This window comes from Etheostoma spectabile, chromosome 9 (genome assembly GCF_008692095.1).
Source record: "Etheostoma spectabile isolate EspeVRDwgs_2016 chromosome 9, UIUC_Espe_1.0, whole genome shotgun sequence".
Lineage (NCBI taxonomy): Eukaryota > Metazoa > Chordata > Actinopteri > Perciformes > Percidae > Etheostoma > Etheostoma spectabile.
Genome location: NC_045741.1, coordinates 29,136,411 through 29,153,086, shown reverse-complemented (window position 1 = coordinate 29,153,086; position 16,676 = coordinate 29,136,411). Strand labels below are relative to the sequence as shown.

Sequence of the window (16,676 nt, the reverse complement as noted above, 5' to 3'; positions counted from 1 at the left end):
AGTGTTCAGAAAGGCGCTGTTAAATAAAATGTATTATTATTATTATTAAAATTAAAATGTTGACCTGATGATAAGTTAAGGGATTATAGTGCATCTTGAGGGGGCCGTGCATATATTTATCAAATTATAACGCCATCCACCCAATAGGGGATGAAGACATCTGTCTTATTTTGGAACAAATTTTCCTGCTCAATTCCCAAAAGAGCTTTTCTGGAGGAGACTTTGAGACTAGATTGTAGACATTCAATAAGCGCTTCACAAGATGGAATGAGCTTTTCTCTCAGTCTGAAATAGAACAGGGTGAAGGCAGTGCAGTCTAACTGTGGCTGTTTTTCTTTACCTTTTTGAAGTGAGTGGCTGACTGCACCTTCCTGACAGGCTGCATGAGGGCGTCCCTGACGATAACACTGATGTCCGCCCCTGAGTAGCCCTCCGTCTTGTCGCCCAGGGCGATGAAGTCGGCCTCCGTCAGCTCGTTGGGGGTGGAGCCCAGATGCAGTTTGAACATGAAGGAGCGGGCGTGCTTTTCAGGCAGAGGAATGTAGATTCGTTTTTCAAACCTAAGACACGAGAGATTCAATCAATATCCCTTAAAGTTTCCCTCAAAGCCCTTTGGACGTTTCTGAGATCTTTTCCAGTGGCATGAGAAAAGGGAACTTGTGTTTTCACTACAGAAACGATGGTAGTGTGTGAGACTGTGCGGTGCTTTGTGGCAGTTTTTAACTTAAAACTAAAATAGGATGCAACCTAGCAGACATGAATAAAACTAGTTTAAGACCATGCATGTTTTCCTCAAATTGATAAGAAGATTATGTATACTGTATTTACATGCAGTTGCTAGTGGCCAAGGAGGACACGGAGGATTCAAAAACACGATGGACTGAGTTTCTGCACGCAAAAGTCGCCAGACGCCACAATCTTTTGAACAGTCATACGGAGAAATACAGAGAGAGTTGTGTGGAGCTGAGAGTCTTAATTAGCTTTGCGGCAACTCATTTGGCAACGGCTTGAATGTAATGAATTTTCATTAATATTAGAAAGTTACACACTAAAAACTTAGGAACAATAATCAAAAAAGTCAAGTGTAAGCATGGCATGCTATACTTGCACTTTGAAGAGAACATAGTCTTTATTTTTTAATCTATATCCTCGACGTTCCACATCCAAACAAAAATTCCGCAAGATTTCACTCATGTAGGCCGAATATCCATTGCCTTTGGCTTTCTTTGTGTTAGCGTTCTAGATCCCGGTGGATTTATGAGGACCTGTTCAATGTGAGTTTTCTGTTGCATGACTAAAACAACCTTTAAAACGTACAAATGTTCCACTAAAACAGCGGCACCGCAGATTTTCCCGGTTCTTAGCTCCACCCAGGACGATTGTGATTGATTAAAGGAATGCCAATAAACCAGAGTACGTTTTTCTCCCATCCCGGAATGCTGTGTGGACCAGGCAGACCCTCCTCCACAGCACTGTTGAGGAAGGTCTTTTTTTAAATTTTTGAACACAGTACGTGACACTGACCTCCTCCTGATTGCAGAGTCCAATGTCCACGGTATGTTTGTGGCTCCGAGGACCAGGATCCCCTCATTATCATTTCCAACGCCTGAGAAGAGAAGGCCATTTTTTACACTTCATAAAACAAACGACCGCTATTCAGATTCAGATCAGAGATATTTTAAGGGCATCTCTTCTTGCTCACCTTGCATCTGGACGAGGAACTCCGTCTTGATTCTGCGTGCTGCTTCGCTCTCGTTCTCGCTCCTGGAGCCGCAGAGGGAGTCGATCTCATCGATGAAAATGATGGATGGCCGGTGTTCTCGGGCTAACGTGAACAGGTTCTTTACCAGCCTGGAGAGAGACACGGGGGGGCAACAGTAGACATTTATTATCCGTTTATCACATTCCCAGTTTTATCATCTTGTAAAGCAGAGATCTTCAACTGGCTGCGGGGAGGGGGCTAAATTATGGTTTAATGTATAACAATTTGTATATAGTTTTAAAAGTTTTATTAACCTTTGTGTTGTCTTCCTATCGACCATACAATGTTGTTTTTCTGGGTCAAATTTCCCCCCCCCAACTTTTTGGTTGTCTTTTTTTTAACATTTTTCTTGTTCTCCCAGATATTTTTGAAGCTTTTCCCAACATTTGTCACTTTTTCCAACATTCTTTCATAAAAAAAAATCTTAAAATGCTATAAAAATTGAACAAAACCCCTACCAAATTCAATGAAAGTATTGAACAGATCATTTGTTTTACTTGTAAAGAGCGTTGTATGGAACCATCCAAGTCATTTCTGTCGACAATTTGGTATAAAGACACCCAAATTTCTAAGACATTTTGAAAATATGTCAAATTTGCCCCGAGGACAATAGGAGGGTAAAAAATAAGAAAATGTCTTAACAGCAATCCATTATAATATTAGCAAATATAAATGGGCCCATTTGTGAAGAAAAGAAACACACATTGAGGACTGGCTTACTGTCCTATAGGTAAGGTAGTCACTAAGGTAGCCATCCACAGATATAGTATATCCTAAAGATTCACATGTATGCTTAACAACTATTATTTTTTTATTAGCTTAGTATTCCATGCACTGAAAAGGTATGTATAAAGGCTTTAGGCTGTCAAAGCTTATTGTAGCCCCAGTTTAATATGCAACTTCATTTTATACAACATATGTAGTAGGGGGTCCCTGCTACATGATGTAAAGAGCCCGCGCCTCACTTTTCGCTTTCCCCCAACCACTTGGACACAAGGTCCGAGGAGGAGATGGAGAAGAAGGTGGAGTTGTTGGCTTCTGTGGCCACCGCCTTGGCCAGGTAGGATTTCCCCGTTCCTGGAGGGCCAAACAGAAGGATCCCCCGCCAAGGAGTTCGCTTTCCTACACAAACAGATACTGTATTAGAAAAATACAATTTTACAATCATTTTCGGGAGGTTTTGCGGGGTCTCTTGTTTTCAGTACCTTTGAACAGATGAGGGAATTTGATGGGCAGGATCACGGCTTCTTTTAAGGCTTCTTTGGCCCCCTCAAGTCCAGCTACATCGTCCCACTTAATGTTTGGCTTTTCCATGACAATAGCACCTGAAAAAGGGATGGGTTTAATAAACACTTAGACAGATCAAGTCATTATTTTCTGAAATGTCACGCAATGATGATGATGCCGATAAACCGAGTAGCAAAGCTGCACTAAACACCTGCGTGTATAACAGCTCGAATCAAACTCGATCAAACCATGTGCTACTTTTATTTTGATATACGTCAATTGCAAACAGATGTGGTTCACAGGGACAATTATTCACAATACACTGAAATAGGCAGGGATTAAAGGCCTATGCATAGAAACAAGTACACAAAGCTGCACTGACAAGCTACATATCAAATACATATCATATTTAACTGCTGCATCCGCCTCTATGTTCATTCAATGCGGTGACAGCGTCACTCACCTGAGAGTTGACTTTGAAACTTCTTTTTCTCCGCGTCGTCCCCATCCCCGCTTTCGTCCCTGAAATGACATGACAACAGTCCACAGCATGATTTATTGGCACTTTAATCAACAGTGAACGGTTGTGTGGCATGCGCTATTGATTTTACAGATCCCCTAGTTATCATTTCTTAGAAAGAAAGTGATGTGACACTGCACATTCTTAGGAAGGTCACAGAAAAAGAGTTTTACATTACAATATACAATAAACTGTCAGTTATTCCATATTTAAATAATAATAATAATGTATACTTAATCCCACAAGGGGAAATTACAATGTTTTCACTCTGTTAATCCACACAGGCCTGAATTACACACAAATGTCAGTACCCATGCACTAAATGGAGGCTGCCCATGGAAAGGCACTTTGAGCAGTTGGGGGTTTGGTGCCTTGCTTAAGAGCACCTTGGCAGTCCCCAGGAGAATCCAGACAGCTAGCTAGACTATCTGTCCAATCTGTGGATTATGGTTACCTGGTCCTCAGATCTCTGCAGGGTAAATCCAGACAGCTAGCTAGACTATTCGTCCAATCTAAGTTTTCTTTTGCAAGACTATTAAACAGCGGCTCCGTGCGGAGCTTAGCCCCGGCCATGCCGATTGTGATTGGCTTAAAGAAATGCCAATAAACCACAGTGTTTCCCCTATGTTGATTTTGTAGTGGCGGCCCGCCATGGTATCAGAAAAAGGGCAGACGCATAATGTAGTCACAGTTACCTATTAAATGATCCTTGCGACATAACGGACCCCCCGTTGGCATCCACTCACATTACAATTTAACAACAAGTAGAACTACACAGAGGTTATTGGGCATCCAGTTTAACTTCACACGCTGTCAAAACGTTCGCTTTCTTCTGAATCGACCATCAACCGAACCGGCAGGTTGAAACACTGAACCAGAACACGTTTTTCTCCCATCCTGGAATGCGGTGTGGACTAACCAGACCGTCCTCTGCTCCACAGTGTGTGGAGGGCCTGGCAATGCGAGACCAGTGGGATACTTACTCACCCTTTGTCATCAGACTCTTTGACCGGTTTGGCCGGAGGACTCTTCTCCTTCTTCTTGAGATATTCCTTCAGCTGCTCGGCTCTGTCCAGGTAGTCGGCACACTTGGCTCTGATGCTCTGCGCCGCTCGGTCTCCCTGGGCCTCATCTGAAACACAGGAAGTAGCTTAGATCATGGCGCTGTGCTGGATAGAAGGTGATGTTTGAAATTTTTTTAAATTAAGACAGAATATTATACAAAATCAAACACAAATAGGCTCCTCACATTTGATAACATGAAGGAAGTATTGCACTGCATGCTGGTATAATTTGAGCGCCTCTTCGTAGTTTTTGGCTTTGTCCTCTGCTGCAGCTTTGCTGGCGAGATCTATAGCTTTCTGAGACAACATGAAGAAGAAGAATTCAGGAAACAAAGGTACAAATGTTTAATGGTAGTTCACAATGGGTTTAATAATGGTTAATAATGAATGTGCACATGCTCTGTTGTTAGAAACTAATAATATAACTTTATCAGGTTGCTAAGCTTTTTATTTGATAATAATGCTGTTATATGTTAAAAGTCTAATTACTACTCCCAGTTAGTACACTATTTATTAGCATAACTAGCCATTAGTTGCAACTTGCAACACTTTTTTTAATATTGGGTACCTTTTTTAGAAAGTGGTCATGAAAAAGCAGTGTTTGATCATTTATTAACGTGAAAGTAAAAATAGGGCGCCCAGGTAGATTAGCTGGTAGATCGGGCGCTCATAGAGGTTTACTCCTTGATGCAGTGGGCCCGGGTTCAACTCCGACCTGCGGCCCTTAGCTGCATGTCGTCCCCCCCCTCTCTCCCCCCTTTCATTTCTTTAGCTGTCCTGTCAATAAAGGCCTAAAAATGCCCCAAAAATAATATCAAAGATAGCATGAATACAGCACAGTAAAAATACTCCATAACATGGTAAAGTAACTCATTGAAAATACTACTTAATAAAAGGTGCAGACCTATTTTAAGCTAAATGTATTTAAAGTATGAAAAGTAAAGCATGACATACTATATGTATATTAGTCAATACTGATGCATCACTGAAGCATTTTACTGTTGTGGCTGGTCGAGAGGAGTTGATTTAAACTAACTTTATACAGTTAGGTAGGTCATAATGAATCAGAGAGGTCGTGAGATGATTCAAGGAAGAAAGAAGACACATTTGTATGAACATTCTTGGACTTTTCTCAATACAGGTTAGTTAGGCAAAGATAAAGTTCACTTGGCCTTTGGAATTAAAATAGCCCCCCCCCCACCACCACCACATAATAACATACCCTTAAGCTAACTGAAATAACCCCATGCCAGTCTCTAGGTATGGTGAAGGGTATGTGATGATGATTAATTCGAAAGGCCAAATGAACCTTATCAGGATGCATAGTATCCTGGATCCATTAAATAACTGGCCTTTAATAATAAAAATCTGCCTGCCTCTGTGGGAATTTAAACAATTGTAAGGAAGATATTTATTTATTTACAATACATTAATCATTCACAAAGAAAATTGGTGTCCTTAAAAGGTTGGATTTTCCTAAAAAAAAATGAATTATTCATTAAGATCAACATCCAAAAGATGTTTTTTTTCTTCCTTTTTTTAATCCACTTTAGCATGGGTGTGTTAACTTATGCAAGCCACTGTATCTGTCAAATAAATGCAGTGGAGTAAAAAAAATACGTTTAATGTAGAACGTAGCATCAAATGCTCAAATACTTAAGTACAGTACAAGTACATCAAATCTATCCCCTAAGTACTTAAGTTGATTACTTCGTTACTTATCACTACTATACACGGCTAACACCAGCCAAAGGGATTCTCAACTGTTGCTTTTAACTTGTAACGTTAGCTCATCCCCAACACATTACCGAACGATTAAAAAAAGTAATTTATCATGACTTCTGAAGGCTAGTACTGAGTTAGTTCATCGTGTACGTACTTTCACACGCTGAATTAGCCATTTAATGTGGATAAAAGCGGACAGTTCATCAAAAAGCAGACTTGTTTAGCGTGTCTTCCGATATCACGCAGTCTTTTGTAACTAGCTAGCTAGCTAACCAAGTAACACTAGCTAGCTAGCCAGGTAACGTTAGCTAGCGCTAAAGTTTGTCACTCACCTGTAAATTACCACCGGCCATTAGCTTTGGGTATGTCGGTCAAACTTTAACCTGTCGCTTTAAAACTGCAATGTATTTCTTCTTCTTAGCTGCTGCTTATGTTTCATTAACAACTACAATTAGGCTAGTCGTCTCTCTTCCGCATCAACAAAAAGTTGACAATTGTCACATCCGCGGTGGTCACGTGACAATGTTTTTGTCCGGACGTAACCTGCATCACTACTGCATCATCATAATGTTATAACATGTAATAGGTTATCTATTTTATTTTTAAAATACAAATCAAAGGATGTCTATGACTTTTCTGAATAAAATTACTTAATCCTCACACTTATGGATTAAATAACAAATTGGCACTTTATTACATTCATTAAAAAGGCAAATAAAAAGTGTGCAAAATATCTAGAAATCACCTGGGGTAAAGAAAAGTAAGTGCCCATGCTGTATACCAACAGAGTAAAGGAGATGATGCACATGGCAGACAAATGCATTTTGGTTGCACATTGAGTGCATATGTATATTTAGTCCAGGTTTATTAAACATATATGACTTAATTCCAATCAAAAGCAAGCACCAGTACAGTATACAGTATGTGGTAGTTGAGTAGATTTAGACACTGGGTTATTTTTCCTCCTCTCAGTGCACTTGGTCAGTGTGGTACAGCCAGGCATGAAGGTAGGAGTCTGGGTGGTCATCAGCTGTCTCCACCTAAGATTGATTTAGATGGATGTAACACCTTTAGGATGCGATCGCTCTTTGTAAGATCTGCAGGGAGTTCATTATTCTGCAAAACACACACAAGAAAAAGTCTACAAGCTGAAATTATCTGCTCATGTTCTGTCTGTTTATCATCTTTTCTCTAAAGCCTGAGTGCCTTACCTTGTTGGGTAGTGTGGGGTCTGCGTTGGCCCCGAGCAGCAGCACAACAGTTCGAATATTCCCCCCCATAACAGCAGCATGTAGGGCAGTGGAGCCATTCTGGAGACAACAAATACAGGTATGAATTCATAATGCATATAGAGAGGTGTTGCGTTCTCCAGTTTTTAACAAATATAAACCAAGACATTTTTGGAAATATGCTTAATATGCTTTTTGCCAAGAGTTTGATGTGAAGACACTAGGCAAGGCAAGGCAAGGCTCCAGGAGTGTATTGGTAGAAATGCAGCAAAAGGGCAATTCAAAGTGCTTTACACAAAATTATTAAAACAGATAAAACACAAGTACAAACAGTTAAAACATAAGCATTAAAAATCAATAAGCACATGAATAGACAGTTAAAAACAAAATAGAAACATTAGGACACATAAAACACAGAATAAAAGTTACAGTGCAGCATAAGAAAGAAATGAGCATTAATTTAAAGAAAGGCAGCATCAAAAAGAAAGTCTTCAGCTTGATTTAAAAGAACTGAGAGTAGCAGCGGATCTACAGGTTCTGGGAGTTTTCAGATAGAGGAGCATAGAAACTGAAGCTGCTTCACCTGTTTAGTTTTCTGACTCTGGGGACAGAAAGTAGACCTGTCCCAGATGACCTGAGAGGTCTGGGGGGGTCATAGTGTAGTAGCAGATCAGAAATGTATTTTGGACCTAAACCGTTAAGGGATTATAAACTAGCAAGAGTACTTTGAAATCAATTCTTTGAGACACAGGAAGCCAGTGTAAAGAACTTCAGAACTGGAGTGATGTGATCCAGTCTCTTGGTCTTGTGAGGACTAGAGCAGCAGCGTTCTGATCAGCTGCAGCTGTCTGATTGATTTTTAGGGAGACCTGTAAAGACCCGTTACAGTAGTCAAGTTACTGAAGATGAAAGCATGGACCAGTTTTTCCAAGTCCTGTTGACACATAAGTCCTTTAACCCTTGATATGTTCTTTAGATGATAGTAGGCTGACTTGTAATTGTCTTAATGTGGCGTTTAAAGTTAGGTCTGAGTCCATGACTACACCCAGATTTCTGGCTTTGTCTGTTGTTTTTAATGTACAGATCATGCTCTCATGTTAGCATAGCTTAGCTTTGCATAAAGACTAGAAACAGGGGAAACAGCTAGCCTGGCTCTGTCCCAACGTAAATCAAATCCACCTACCAGCACCTCTAAAGCTCACTAATTAACATGGTACATCTTGTGGGTTTAATCTGTAAAAAGAACAAAAGTGTAAAAACAATAAGCTGGGGTTTAATATGGAGTTATGTGCCAGACTATTTCACGGTGCCTCTGAAAAACCACCCCACAACCTTCTATCCCCACGTGGACCCTTTCTTACTTGGATGTGCCCGGACCTCTAACTTGCACAGGTGTTTGGTCCCTTGTCTTGTGTCTGTCTGTGAATATGTGTGTCTGTTTGTGTGTGTCTGTTGTTTTCCCTCTGAGTTTTCTATTTTGATATATTTATTTTTTGGTCCTGGGACGCGTTCCTATGTCCCAGTGTATTGTTTGTAACTGTTTGTAAATGTTTTTTGGAATTTTAAAAAGTCATTTAAATAAATAAAATAAAATAAAAAATAAAAAATAATTTGATCACAAAAAAAAACAAAGACGACTGCCGCTGGAGAATGGAGCAGTGGAGATTCCGCCATGGCGTCTGTTAGAGAAGATATCGATAGCACATTCATTTTAAAAAAGGAACAGAGAATCGCAATTGAGGCATCGGAAAGATGTTTTTGCCGTCCTTCCTGGCCGGAGGCTTGCTCCACAAAAAGCATCAGCTCGCTATGTACTTGTGCATATGTGACAAATGAAGATATCTATCTATGGGATTCAGCAAAAGTCCAACATACATCACATTCTCTGTTGCTCTGATTGGTTGAAGGTCTATCTGTTGCTCTGATTGGTTGTAGGTCTATCCGACCAAACAGGAAAGAAAATGCCTCTGCTTTCAATCGGATAGACCAACCAATCAGAGCAACAGATAGACTACCAACCTCAGAGCAACAGATAGACCTACACCAGATCAGAGCCAACCGATAGACCTACAACCAATCAGAGCAACAGATAGACCTACAACCAATCAGAGCAACAGATAGACCTACAACCATCAGAGCAACCGATAGACCTTCAACCAATCAGAAAAGCACAGAGAAAGTCAGATGATGTTGGACTTTTGCTGATCCAATAGATAGATTCTTCATTTGTCACATATGCACAAGTAATAGCGAGCTGTGCTTTTGTGGAGCACTCCGCCGGCCAGGAAGGACGGCCAAAAACATCTTTCGATGCTCAATTGCGATTCTCTTTCCTTTTTTAAAAAGAATGTGCATCGATATCTCTCTAACAGACGCCATGGCGGAATCTCCACTGCTCATTCTCCAGCGGCAGTCGTCTTTGTTTTTTTTGTGATCAAATTATTTTTTTATTTTTTATTTTTTTTATTATTTAAATGACTTTTTAAAATTCAAAAAACATTTACAAACAGTTACAAACAATACACTGGGACATAGAACGCGTCCCAGGACCAAAAAATAAAATATCAAAATAGAAAACTCAGAGGGGAAAACAACAGACACACAACAACAGACACACATCCCAGAACAGACAAGACAAGACCAAACCTGTGCAAGTTAGAGGTCCGGGCACATCCAAGTAAAAGGGTCCACGTGGGGATAGAAGGTTGTGGGGTGGTTTTCAGAGGCACCGTGAAATAGTCTGGCACATAACTCCATATTAAACCCAGCTTTGTTTTTACACTTTGTTCTTTTTACAGATTAAACCCACAGATGTACCATGTTAATTAGTGAGCTTTAGAGGTGCGGGTAGGTGGATTGATTACGTTGGCAGAGCCAGGCTAGCTGTTTCCCTGTTTCTAGTCTTTATGCAAAGCTAAGCTATGCTAACAGGAGCATGATCTGTACATTAAAAACACAGACAAAGCAGAAATCTGGGTGTAGTCATGGACTCAGACCTGAACTTTAAACGCCACATTAAGACAATTACAAGTCAGCCTACTATCATCTAAAGAACATATCAAGGGTTAAAGGACTTATGTGTCAACAGGACTTGGAAAAACTGGTCCATGCTTTCATCTTCAAGTAACTGACTACGTAACGGGGTCTTTACAGGTCTCCTAAAAAATCAATCAGACAGCTGCAGCTGATTCAGAACGCTGTGCTGCTCTAGTCCTCACTAAGACCAAGAGACTGGATCACATCACTCCAGTTCTGAAGTTCTTTACACTGGCTTCCTGTGTCTCAAAGAATTGATTCAAAGTACTCTTGCTAGTTATAATCCCTTAACGGTTTAGGTCCAAAATACATTTCTGATCTGCTACTACACTATGACCCCCCCAGACCTCTCAGGTCATCTGGGACAGGTCTACATTTCTGTCCCCAGAGTCAGAAACTAAACAGTGTGAAGCAGCTTTCAGTTTCTATGCTCCTCATATCTGAATAAAACTCCCAAACCTGTAGATCCGCTGCTACTCTCAGTTCTTTAAATCAAGGCTGAAGACCTTTCTTTTGATGCTGCTTTCTTTAAATTAATGCTCATTTCTTTCTTATGCGCACTGTAACTTTTATTCTTGTGTGTTTTTGTGTCCTAATGTTTCTATTTTGTTTTTAACTGTCTATGTCTTATTGATTTTTAATGCTTAGCTTTTAACTGTTTGTACTTGTGTTTTATCTGTTTTAATAATTTTGGTGTAAAGCACTTTGAATTGCCCTGTTGCTGAAATGTATCAAATAAAGCTCCTGCCTTGCCTTGCCTAGTGTCTTCACATCAAACTCTGGCAAAAAGCATATTAAGCATATTTCAAAATGTCTTGGTTATATTGTTAAAAAATGGAGACGCAACACCTCTCTATGCATTATGAATTCATACCTGTATTTGTGTCTCCAGAATGGCTCCACTGCCCTACATGCTGCTGTTATGGGGGGAATATTCGAACTGTTGTGCTGCTGCTCGGGGCCAACGCAGACCCCACACTACCCAACACGGTAAGGCACTCAGGCTTTAGAGAAAAGATGAAACAGACCGAACATGAGGCAGTAATTTCAGCTTGTAGACTTTTTCTTGTGGTGTGTTTGCAGAATAATGAACTCCCTGCAGATCTTACAAAGAGCGATCGCATCCTAAAGGTGTACATCCATCTAAATCAATCTTGTGGAGACAGCTGATGACCACCAGACTCCTACCTTCATGCCTGCTGTACCACACTGACCAGTGCACTGAGAGGAGGAAAAATAACCCAGTGTCTAAATCTACTCACTACCACATACTGTATACTGTACTGGTGCTTGCTTTTGATTGGAATTAAGTCATATATGTTAATAAACCTGGACTAATAACATATGCACTCAATGTGCAACCAAATGCATTTGTCTGCCATGTCACACATCCCTTACTCTGTTGGTATCAGCATGGGCCTACTTTTCTTTACCCCAGGTGATTTCTAGATATTTTGCACACTTTTATTTGCCTTTTTAATGAATGTAATAAAGTGCCAATTTGTTATTAATCCATAAGTGTGAGGATAGTAATTTATTCAGAAAGTCATAGACATCCTTTGATTTGTATTTTAAAAATAAATGAATAACCATTAATGTATAACATTATGATGATGCAGTAGTGATGCAGGTTACGTCCGACAAAAACATTGTCACGTGACCACGCGGATGTACAATTGTCAACTTTTGTTGATGCGGAAGAGAGACGACTAGCCTAATTGTAGTTGTTAAGAAACTAAGCAGCAGCTAGAAGAAGAATACATTGCAGTTTTTAAAGCGACAGGTAAAGTTTGACCGACATACCCAAAGCTAATGGCCGGGGTAATTTACAGGTGAGTGACAAACTTAGCGCTAGCTACGTTACCTGGCTACACTAGTGTTACTTGGTTAGCTAGCTAGCTAGTTACAAAAGACTGCGTGATATCGGAAGACACGCTAAACAAGTCTGCTTTTTGATGAACTGTCCGCTTTTATCCACATAAATGGCTAATTCAGCGTGTGAAATAAGTACACGATGAACTAACTCAGTACAGCCTTCAGAAGTCATGATAAATTACTTTTTTTAATCGCGTTCGGTAATGTGTTGGGGATGAGCTACGTTACAAGTTAAAAGCAACAGTTGAGAATCCTTTGGCTGGTGTTAGCCGTGTATAGTATGATAAGTAACGAAGTAATCAACTTAAGTACTTAGGGATAGATTTGATGTACTTGTACTGTACTAAGTATTGAGCATTTGATGCTACGTTCTACATTAAACGTATTTTTTTACTCCACGCATTTATTTGACGATACAGTGGCTTGCATAAGTTAACACACCACTGCAAAGTGGATTAAAAAAAGGAAGAAAAAAACACTCTTTGGATGTTGATCTTAATGAATAATTCATTTTTTTTTAGGAAAATCCACCTTGTAAGGACACCAATTTTCTTTGTGAATGATTATGTATTGTAATAATAAATCTCTTCTTACAATTGTTTAAATCCCAGAGGCAGGCAGATTTTTATTATTAAAGGCCAGTTTTAATGGATCCAGGATACTATGCATCCTGTAAGGTTCATTTGGCCTTTCGAATTAATCATCATCACATACCCTTCACCATACCTAGAGACTGGCATGGGGTTATTTCAGTTAGCTTAAGGGTATGTTATTATGTGGGTGGTGGGGGGGGGGGGCTATTTTATTCCAAAGGCAAGTGAACTTTATCTTTGCCTAACTACCTGTATTGAGAAAATCCAAGAATGTTCATACAAATTTCTTCTTTCTTCCTGAATCATCTCACGACCTCTCTGATTCATTATGACCTACCTAACTGTATAAAGTAGTTTAAATCAACTCCTCTCGACCAGCCACAACAGTAAAATGCTTCAGTGATGCATCAGTATTGACTAAATACATATAGTATGTCATGCTTACTTTTCATACTTTAAATACATTTAGCTTAAAAATAGTCTGCACCTTTTATTAAGTAGTATTTCAATGAGTTACTTTACCATGTTATGAGTATTTTACTGTGCTGTATTCATGCTATCTTGATATTATTTTTGGGGCATTTTTAGGCTTTATGACAGGACAGCTAAAGAAATGAAAGGGGGGAGAGAGGGGGGGGCCGACATGCAGCTAAGGGCGCAGGTCGGAGTTGAACCGGGCCCCTGCCATCAAGGAGTAAACCTCTATGACGCCCAGATACCACTAATCTACCTGGGCGCCCTATTTTTTACTTTAACTAAAATGTATCAAACACTGCTTTTTCATGACCATTTCTAAAAAAGGTACCCAATATTAAAAAAAGTGTTCAAGTTGCAACTATGGCTAGTTATGTATAAATAGTGTACTAACTGGGAGTAGTAATTAGACTTTTAAAACATATAACACATTATTATCAAATAAAAAGCTTAGCAACCTGATAAAGTTATTATTAGTTCTAACAAGAGCATGTGCACATCATTATAACCATTATTAACCTTGTGAACTACCATAACATTTGTACCTTTGTTTCCGAATTCTTCTTCTTCATGTTGTCTCCAGAAAGCTATAGATCTCGCCAGCAAAGCTGCAGCGAGAGGACAAAGCCAAAAACTACGAAGAGGCCTCAATTATACCAGCAGCAGTGCAATACTTCCTTCATGTTATCAAATGTGAGGAGCCTTTTGTGTTGATTTTGTAAATATTCTGTCTTAATTTAAAAAAATTCAAACATCACCTTCTATCCAGCACAGCGCCATGATCTAAGCTACTTCCTGTGTTTTCAGATGAGGCCAGGGGAGACCGAGCGGCGCAGAGCATCAGAGCCAAGTGTGCGACTACCTGGACAGAGCGAGCAGTCTGAAGGATATCTCAGAAGAAGGAGAAGAGTCCTCCGCCAAACCGTCAAGAGTCTGAGACAAAGTGGAGTAGATCACTGGTCTCGCATTGCCAGGCCCTCCACACACTGTGGAGCAGAGTAGGTCTGGTTATCCACACCGCATTCCATGTGGAGAAAAACGTGTTCTGGTCAGTGTTTTCAAACTGCCGGTTCGGTTGATGGTCGATTCAGAAGAAGCGAACGTTTTGACAGCGGTGGAAGTTAAACTGATGCCCAATAACCTCTGTGTAGTTCTACTTGTTGTTAAATTGTAATGTGAGTGGATGCCAACGGGGGGTCCGTTAGGTCGCAAGGATCATTTAATAGGTAAGTGACTACTTATGGTCTGCCCTTTTTCTGATACCATGGCGGGCCGCCTACAAAATCAAATAGGGGAAAACACTGTGGTTATTGGCATTCTTTAACAATCACAATCGGCATGGCCGGGGCTAAGCTCGCACGGGCCGCTGTTTAATATCTGCAAAAGAAAACTTAGATTGGACGAATAGTCTAGCTAGCTGTCTGGATTTACCCTGCAGAGATCTGAGGACAGGTAACCATAATCCACAGATTGGACAGATAGTCTAGCTAGCTGTCTATTCTCTGGGGATGCCAAGGTGCTCTTAAGCAAGGCCACAACCCAACTGCTCAAGTGCCTTTCATGGCAGCCTCATTTAGTGCATGGGTACGACATTGTGTGTAATTCAGGCCTGTGGGATTAACAGAGTGAAACATTGTAATTTTCCCTTGTGGGATTAATATAACATTATTATTATATTTAAATATGGAATAATGACAGTTGATTGTATATTGTAATGTAAAACTCTTTTTCTGTGACCTTCCTAAGAATGTGCAGTGTCACATCACTTTCTTTCTAAGAAATGATACTAGGGATCTGTAAATCAACTAGCGCATGCCACACAAACCGTTCACTGTGATTAAAGTGCCAATAAATCAGCTGTGGACTGTTGTCATGTCATTTCAGGGACGAAAGCGGGATGGGGACGCGCGGAGTAAACAAGTTTCAAAGTCAACTCTCAGGTGAGTGACGCTGTCACCGCATTGAATGAACATAGGCGGATGCAGCAGTTACAATATATATGTACTTGATTGTAGCTTGTCAGTGCAGCTTGTGTACTTGGTTCTAATGCATAGGCCTTTAATCCCGCCTATTCAGTGTATTGTGAATAATGTCCCTGTGAACCACCGGTTGCATTGACGATATACAAAATAAAAGTAGCACAGGTTGATCGAGTTTGATCGAGCGTTATCACCGCAGGTGTTAGTGCAGCTTGCTACTCGGTTTTCGGCATCATCATCATTGCGTGACATTTCAGAAATAATGACTGATTGTCTAAGTGTTATTAAACCATCCCTTTTTCAGGTGCTATTGTCATGGAAAAGCAAAATTAAGTGGGACGATGTAGCTGGACTTGAGGGGGCCAAAGAAGCCTTAAAAGAAAGCCGTGATCCTGCCCATCAAATTCCCTCATCTGTCAAAGGTACTGAAACAAGAGACCCCGCAAAACCTCCCAATGATTGTAAAATTGTATTTTCTAATAACGTATCTGTTGTGGTAGGAAAGCGAACTCCTTGGCGGGGATCCTTGTTTGGCCCTCCAGGAACGGGGAAATCCTACCTGGCCAAGGCGGTGGCCACAGAAAGCCAAACACCTCCCACCTTCTCTCCATCTCCTGCCCGACTTGTGTCCAAGGGTTGGGGGAAGCGAAAAGTGAGGCGCGGGCTCTTTACATCATAGCAGGGCCACCCTATACATATGTGTATAAAATGAAGTTGCATATTAAACTTGGGCTACAATAAGCTTGCAGTCCTAAAGCCTTATACCACCTTTTCAGTGCCATGGAATACTAAGCTAATAAAAAAATAATAGTGTAAGCATACATGTGAATCTTTAGATATACTATCTGTGGATGGCTACCTTGTGACTACCTACCTATAGGACAGTTAAGCCAGTCCTCAATGTGTGTTTCTTTCTTCACAAATGGGCCAATTATATTGCTATATTTAATGGATTGCTGTGTAAGACATTTTCTTATTTTTACCCTCCTATTGTCCTCGGGGCAAATTTGACATATTTCAAAATGCTCTTAGAAATTTGGGTGTCTTTATACCAAATTGCGACAGAAATGACTGGATGTGTTCATACACGCTCTTTACAAGTAAAACAAATGATCTGTTCAATATTTCATTGAATTGTAGGGGTTTTTGTTCAATTTTATAGCATTTTAAGATTTTTTTTATGAAGAATGTT

At 40.2% G+C, this 16,676-nt stretch overlaps 2 protein-coding genes across 4 annotated transcripts in view; both read right to left on the bottom strand.

The window, feature by feature from the left end:
- The window catches only part of LOC116695619 (vacuolar protein sorting-associated protein 4B), a 9,122-nt gene extending 2,302 nt beyond the window's left edge, over positions 1–6,820 (bottom strand). The window contains exons 1-9 of the mRNA XM_032526020.1: positions 6,631–6,820; positions 4,759–4,870; positions 4,497–4,641; positions 3,453–3,511; positions 2,968–3,087; positions 2,728–2,884; positions 1,703–1,851; positions 1,525–1,606; positions 341–560 (exon numbers count right to left, since the gene is read on the bottom strand). Coding sequence (XP_032381911.1) covers positions 341–560; positions 1,525–1,606; positions 1,703–1,851; positions 2,728–2,884; positions 2,968–3,087; positions 3,453–3,511; positions 4,497–4,641; positions 4,759–4,870; positions 6,631–6,651 — 1,065 coding nt within the window. The 5' untranslated portion in view covers positions 6,652–6,820. The remainder of the gene's footprint in view (positions 1–340; positions 561–1,524; positions 1,607–1,702; positions 1,852–2,727; positions 2,885–2,967; positions 3,088–3,452; positions 3,512–4,496; positions 4,642–4,758; positions 4,871–6,630) is intronic.
- A 151-nt stretch (positions 6,821–6,971) lies between these two features.
- ankrd29 (ankyrin repeat domain 29) overlaps positions 6,972–16,676 on the bottom strand; it is an 81,192-nt gene continuing 71,487 nt past the window's right edge. For all 3 annotated transcript variants that reach the window (XM_032526050.1, XM_032526052.1, XM_032526051.1), the window contains exons 9-10: positions 7,510–7,608; positions 6,972–7,414 (exon numbers count right to left, since the gene is read on the bottom strand). In XM_032526050.1, coding sequence (XP_032381941.1) covers positions 7,325–7,414; positions 7,510–7,608 — 189 coding nt within the window. In that variant the 3' untranslated portion in view covers positions 6,972–7,324. The remainder of the gene's footprint in view (positions 7,415–7,509; positions 7,609–16,676) is intronic.